At 38.0% G+C, this 7,509-nt stretch overlaps 1 protein-coding gene across 2 annotated transcripts in view; it reads right to left on the minus strand.

Annotated features, from left to right (window-relative positions):
• The window catches only part of CDC16 (cell division cycle 16), a 47,525-nt gene extending 42,146 nt beyond the window's left edge, over nt 1-5,379 (minus strand). For both annotated transcript variants that reach the window (XM_044667088.1, XM_044667087.1), the window contains exons 1-5: nt 5,332-5,379; nt 3,061-3,115; nt 2,864-2,961; nt 2,076-2,114; nt 1,557-1,697 (exon numbers count right to left, since the gene is read on the minus strand). In XM_044667088.1, coding sequence (XP_044523023.1) covers nt 1,557-1,697; nt 2,076-2,114; nt 2,864-2,961; nt 3,061-3,115; nt 5,332-5,379 — 381 coding nt within the window. The remainder of the gene's footprint in view (nt 1-1,556; nt 1,698-2,075; nt 2,115-2,863; nt 2,962-3,060; nt 3,116-5,331) is intronic.
• Between the last annotated feature and the right edge of the window lie 2,130 nt (nt 5,380-7,509).

A 7,509-nucleotide genomic window follows, 5' to 3' on the forward strand; every position in this document is an offset into this window, starting at 1 on the left:
AGATTTGATCGAATATTTGGAAGAAATTTACACCAAAGGTACCATAATTGTATTCACAGGTTTTTAAAAAAATTTCTCCAAAAAAGAAAGATTTCAAAAGAATGAAAAAAAAAATCAAGAATAGCAGCATTACCCAAACCAAAAAATATAACCAATAATCTATCCACAAGTAGGGACTCATATTTATGTCTACTTTATCGTCTTCATAAAATCTAGTGAAATGGATTGACTAAAAGGAGATTTTGCTAGACTGAATTTGGGAAATTGTAGTGCTTTCAATGAATAAAAAAAGTTATGTTTTCAACATTGATATTTTATCCTGCTGAGATCACAAGCTCTAAGTCAGAGAATTTTGCAAAACACTAAGATTTCAGAAAAAATTTAAAATGCAAGTGATGTAAAGAGGAATAGGAACACATCTGGTGGGTAAAAGTAGGCTCCAGGATATTATCACCAACCACTAGCATGTGAAAAACAATTTATAATAACAATGTCAAGACATAAATGTCTAAGAAAGACTTAAGTCCAAGTGTGAGGGAAAACACAGAGAGTCCTGAACTGGTGTCCATGAAATAATGAAAAAACTTCAAATAAATTCTCTGGTCTGTTGATAGATTATCTATTGAAGATTTATGGAAAATTACAGATAAGAACTGCATAGGATGAAAGGTGTAGACGTGTTGTAATCTAAACGGGGAAGAAGTTCTGATGTAGACAAGACTCTAAATCTACTACAGTACAGTTTGGTGAAAAGAGTACTATACCTGGTTTCAAACTTGACTGGATGACCATAAGCAAATCAATCTGCCTGAAACTTATTTTCTTTATCCCATAAAATACACTACCTACCTTGCAGTGTTGTGAATAAACTTTGAAGCACTATTTGAAGAATTAGTAGGCAGACAAATAGAAAGCAAAGCTAAATAGGCTAAACAGAATATATATGTTGAAAAGGCAATAAAATAAATTTAAGCATATTTTAATAATACTTTAATTTGGAAAAAAAATGTTGCCAATTTAATATTAAAGAAACTGGTATATTATATATTGGTACATTATACCAAGGAGAATATATAGGGACATGTAAATAAGTATCATCAAGAGAAATGTAAACCCCTGACTTGTAGATTTTCCTAAGAAAAAGCAAATTAGGTGCAGTAGAATAAGCTTAGTTAAATGGGGAAAGTTTCCTAGAAAATGAATCTAAGAATTCACAAAAATAGGCAAGTGAGGTAAAACTAGTCCACATGTCACAAGAAGCTGAACAAGGGATTGTGGGAAAGAGAGAAATCCCAAACAGAATTAAGCAGTCTGAAGAAATAGCTTCCTGCCTGCTAAGACAAGAAAAGCCTTACATTACCTCCCAGGAAGAGAGAAAAGGAAAGATAGAAAAAAGCTAAGTAGATAATAGAAAACACAATTATGCTAATTTGTTTACATATGAAAGAGGCAATTTAATATACACAAACCTTTTTCATAATATCCCTACAACATCCTAATGTTTTCCCTAATTGTAAGAACCACCATTAGGAAAAAAAAAAAATCAAATTACTTACTGAAGATTGGGACATTTCCCAGTCATTAGAAGGTTCTTTCAGTCCATTTTCATCTTTCAAGTATTTTTCAAATAATCTTTTGTTAATTGGTTCTTCCATATCAAGGATATCAAGAGCTTGCTGATGTTCCTTTGCAGCATACTGTGTAGAGAATTGCAAAATATTTAAATTAAAGTTTAACAACACATTGTTCTAAATTTTAAAAGGGCACAAGATGACATACTATCTCATTGCTTAAATTTAAATTTTCCAAAAGAGTAATCTTTTCAGATACATATCAGTCAGGCTTTCCAAAATTAATGAGTGGAATGTGGTACCATATTGATAAAGGTAATCAACAATAAGCCAATATTAAGAAAATAATTATCTAAACAATGATATAACAGTATTACTGAATAGCTGAATCCCATCATTGAAACTGTCATAATACTGGGAAGGATAAAATTTAGAGAAATAATACTATTCTTTCATTTAATTTGATTTTCTTTTAATTTAAAAAATGTAATAAAACATACTTACGTGACACCTAGCAGCAAGGTACCGACAGGCTTCGTATAACTAGAAAAGAAGTAAATTCACAAAGCCATCAAAATAATTGGCAAAGAATATCAGAGATGGGAGATTTGAGCTGATCAGACTTTTTTTTCCTTCCCAGCTTTCTACCATGGTCACCAATTATTAAAAAGCTTGATTTAATAATTCTGATATCTTTAAAAAATGTCTTAAGAGTATACTAACAGCTTCTTCAAAATTAGTTGGATACCTTCATTAGGCAGAAAATAACAAATTAAACAACTATATTAAAGTTTAGTCTTACTTTTCCATGAGTATAACTATTAAAAAATATAGTATATACTAGAAACAAAGGGGATGTCCATTGACTGGGCTAAATGTGGTATATAACTGTAATGAAATATTACTGCCCTGTAAGAAACAATAAATACAAGGAATTAAAAGAAATGGGAGACTTTCATGAATTAAGGCAGTGAAGTGGATTCATCCATCCATCCACAAGATAAACAATAGGAGTAATAAATTCAAAATAATTCCTGTGTAATTATAATAACCACGCTTGTCTCTTGAGGAGGAATTATAGGTATGCACTGTTATATATACTTTTAAATGTACTGATGTGTCAGGTTTTGCTTAACTGTCTTTCTCTTCTTTGTTGCAAAAGTAGGCTGGGGGAAAGGATAGAGTGCAGTTTATTCAGAAATGATTAAGATGTTAAAACAAGAATCATTAGTAAAACTTGAAAAACGAAAACACTGGCTTAAAAAAAATTTCGGAACTTTAAAATTACTTACCTTGTCTAACTTACGTGATCGAAGGGCATGTGCTGCCCTATGATACTGAGCAGTTAGGTAGAGACACTGGGCCAACCAATAAATGTCTTGTGGTTCCTCTAAAACAAATGCAAAATATTACATACATTATCAGAAACACAACTTATAAGATTTCAAGATGAATGGTATTAAAATAAAATCTCACTCTTGTCACTTACCATGAGACAATGAGGCTACTTTGTCTGCCCAAAATAGAGCACTTTGATATTGTTGCTATAAAAAAGTGGAAATCATAGGGTTATTACAAGACCCTGTTCAGAGAATCAACATTACTATGAAACCTCCCTCTAATACTATATTAACAAGACACACAATATTTAGTTATTAATCTCTGCTAAGGATGATTTACTATGATGCTAGAAGAACATTATAAGATAGTTATCTCCAAGGCAATCATACATTATGGGTTTTTTAAGACAGTAAAGCTATGGTGTTTAGGCTTTTAACTGTAGAATTATTTGAGTATTCGCTAAATTTCAATGATGAAACAAGAAAAGTATAGGTTCATCTACAGTATTTGGGACCTACAGAATGAAGTTGGTAATGCAAAGCCATGCCACATAAAAGCTGAAAATAGTAGCCTGTATGATTAGTTTTATTCTCAGTTCCAGTAACTCTTCCTAATCTCTTTCAAGTCATAACTACTCTGTTTCAGTTTCTCCTGATGAAAACTATTACTGATGTTCAACCATTACTTGAGGATTTTTATGGGATAATTCTAGAATATATTTTTCCAATAGTTAAAATCATGCTAGACACAAACATGTCCTCAATATGGGTTAAATGAATACCATTTCACATTCATATTGCTAGAATTGTACATTTTTAAATGGTCTTTATGGACCAAGCATTTTTTTTAAACCCTTAACTTCTATCTTAGAATCCATCCTTTGGAAGTCATTTGGGGTCAAGTGACTTGCCCATAAACAGCTAAGAAGATCATATTTGAATCCAGGACCTCTTCCATCTCCAGGCCTGGCTTTCTGTCCCGAGTCACCTAGCTGCCTCTTGCACTAGCATATTTATTTGTCACTATTTATAAGGAAAATATAAGTAAAAAGATTTACCAAATGAGCAGAGATAACATGCCTCTCAAATACTAAGGATTTGGGAGTATTTATTTACATACAATGCATACTTTCTCCTTAACACTAACTTGTGGCATTAAAAAAAAATACTATTTTATAGAAATTTTAAATGCGAATGCAATCATTCTTTAAGACTGTAAGTCCAAGGGCAGCTGGGTAGTTCAGTGGATTGAGAGTCAGGCCTAGAGACAGGAGGTCCTAGGTTCAAATCTGGCCTCTGACACTTCCCAGCTGCGTGACCCTGGGCAAGTTACTTGACCCCCATTGCCCACCCTTACTACTCTTCCACCTAGGAGCCAATACACAGAAGTTAAGGATTTAAAAAAAAAAAAAAAAAAAAAAAGACTGTAAGTCCATCCCCATAGATTGAGATTTGATCTTTATACAAACACAGTTGGAAGAGATTTTGGAGTCATCAAATCTAATCCTCTCATTTTATAGATGAGGAAACTGAGTCTTGGAGAAGTAAAAGTGACTTGCCAAGGTCAAGCAGTACCTGGAGGACCTGAATTCTGAGCATCTGCCTATAAAACCACCCTTTTTTCCATTGCACATCTTCATCTATTAAACAAGTCTAAGATAAACAAAGGTGTAGAGGGTGTCCTTATACCAAAAAAGTCTTCTAAAAAGCAAATCCTTGCAACTTTATACATAAGCCAATCCCATACCTCTTAGAAATCAACACACACTTATTCAGCACTTAATTAGTTCAAGATTTTGGAGGCACTACAAAAATCCACGCAAGACTCTGTTCCTTGAAGCAACTCGGAAGTAGTGGCTGTTTTTGCCTTTTTTTGGTAATCTCCCAGGACTTAGTCTAGAGCCTGATCCGGAGTAAGCACCTAATTAATGTTTGTTGACTTCTCGATTTCCAAAATCGTTCACTTTTAGATGATTTAATAGTCAAATTAAATAATAATGCAGATTGAGACATTGAAAGGTAGACAACAGAGGCCAGTGGGCTCCGGAGAGGGAGAGACCCCGCTTTTCTTCAGGCAGTGGGAGAAGCAGTACCAGGGGCTAGGGTGGTGGGAAAAGGGCAGAAGAAATCCGATGACATTTTTACCAGAAATAAAAACAAGTGTCAATGTTTCTGGAAGAGTGAAAGGGCCCACACCCTTCACGGACTCTGCCTTTAGGCCCCTTCCTCAGCCAGCCCTGGGGCCTAAACCTTGGTCCCGGCAGGACACTCGCCGGGCCGCACACACGACAGGTTCCCCTCCATAGCTCAGGACTCTGCTTCTCCGGGGTCCCGGCCAGGACGTGAGTCTCGGGCGCTGCCTGCCTTGGGAGACCTCTCTACACACTCACATGCACACACACAGACAGACAGACACACACCTGGTCTATGTACTGGCGGACGCGCTTCCGCAGCCGCTCCAAGTTCATCTTCTCGCGGGGACTGGGCCGGCGCGTGCGTGCCGGGGACAGGTCAGGGGAGGGGGGCGGAGGAAGAGGCGCCGGTCGCACGCCCAAGGCAGGGAAATACGGGGGCTGGCGTGGGGAGGGGGCGGGGCACGACTGCCAAGAGCGTGGCCGTGGTGCCGCGGCGGCTTCGCGTTCGCCGCCCAGGCTAAACGGACCCGCGGCCTCGGGGACCGGCCAGCTCTACCACCTCCCCCACCTGCCCCGCCCCCGCCCCTACCCCAGAACACGCCGCAACTCCCGCGCGCTATGTCCGTACGCCGCAGCGGGTCGGCTGCCGGCCTTCACGGCCCAGCCTCAGAGCCCGCCCTGGAGTGTAACTGGAAAAGGAGTCCCCCCTGGAAATGGTGCCTTCCCATCCCCCGGAAACACAGCTCTGAGCGAGGGTTCCGGGGCATTCTCTACTTCCCCACCACCTCTCTGGAGAACTGGTGGCAAATGACAGAGGAAGAGAAGCCGGCGTGCGTGTATTATGACGTCAGACGAGAAGGAACGGAGGTAGGGATCCCTCTTAGGTGACCTGCTCTCTAAACGAAAACGCCAGTTTGAGTTTTAAGCAGGCTTTGTCCGGACATTTCGAGGAGAGACCACGTCCTTCAGTTACTGTTTGTGGATAACGAGAATAGCTTCCTTTGAAACCATTGGTTTAAGGATTTGGAAGCAGATTTGGCAGAATCCCATCTTCTGAAGCAAGCCTTTCATGGGCCCTGCCTTTCCACTCCGTACAAATTCCTGCTTTCTGTTGATTAATATTTGGCATATCTTTCTCATGCATACATAGTTGTCATGTTGTCTCTCCTATCAGACTGTAAGCACCTTGAGAGTAGGGTCTCTCTTTTTGAATCTCCAGCCCTTAGCATTGTGCCTGGCACATGGTAGGCTTTTAAATAAATGCATATTTATTGAATGACCCAAGTGATGTTAGGCAAGTTACTTGAACTCTGTAGACCTGAGTTTCCTCATCCGTAAGATGAAAGGGGTTGGACTAGATGACCTCACAAGAATAGTGTCTAGTTAACAAGAATCAAGTAAGTTACCACCTCTTTATTAGAAATTGGGATAAAGGAGCGATAATACCCAAGAATTTTGACCCAAAGAGTAGGAGTAAAGAAGGTGCTTGTGCTAAATGATAGGGAGATGCTGTGTACAAAATATTGTTCTGGGTAAGTGTATCTGGCAGCAATAGGCAAGATTTGTTAGACTGGAAGAAATCATTGAGATCATAATGAAGACCTTCTGGATGTGGGTGTGGACATTGGAAATGGAAAGGAAAGGGTAGTTATTAGAGATGCCCCTGAGTGAGATAGGATTAAGTGTATTATTCTCAGAATATTTGGCTTGTAACCCCAGTACTCTTGGGGCAGAGGTATTCAGTTTTTATCCTGACTAGGAAAGGGGATGTGGAGGCTGTTTTTTTGTTTGTTTGTTTTGTTTTGTTTAGTTTAGTTTTGTTTTGTTTTATCCAAAAGTCCCAGAGAAACCAGGAAAAAGTAATTGATAAAGAGGAACAAAAGGCCCCAATCCCAGGACCATTGTCAGTTTGTTTGCTCCTTTATCTCTTGAAATGTGAAATGTAACTTTTCCTTTGTACTTTGGTGTGCTAAGCTAAAAACCTCCTTTTCAAGAATGTACCACAAACTTCCTCAACCTGAGCTGTGATAAGAAAGGGAGGAATGGGAGAAGAAGATTTACGATTAGAAATTCATATATATACTGGAGATCTTTGCTTAATTCTTTGGCATTTGTTACTAGTAAAATGTCTCCTTTTGAATAAAACAATTTTTAAAAAGCCTGTTTTCTGACTGGATTATTTTAGGGAGCGGAAAATTTGGGAGCCTTTTTTATATTATCTCATCCCACTTACTACAAAAGAAGAACTAAATGTAGTTAGTTACTTGATGTATGGGGAAAAAAACGAGATTTGTTAGTTATACATCTCACTAACTTTCTCATGAAATGCTATTCAATGTTGATGAGCATCTGGGATGTAAGAGGGGAAATTAGATATTTATATTTAAAGTGTGGTCGCCAGGAATCAATTAGCTTAATTCCATAATTAAAAAAGACCCAAGTTAGGATGGCTTGATGGAAGTT

Source organism: Gracilinanus agilis, chromosome 3 (genome assembly GCF_016433145.1).
Source record: "Gracilinanus agilis isolate LMUSP501 chromosome 3, AgileGrace, whole genome shotgun sequence".
Lineage (NCBI taxonomy): Eukaryota > Metazoa > Chordata > Mammalia > Didelphimorphia > Didelphidae > Gracilinanus > Gracilinanus agilis.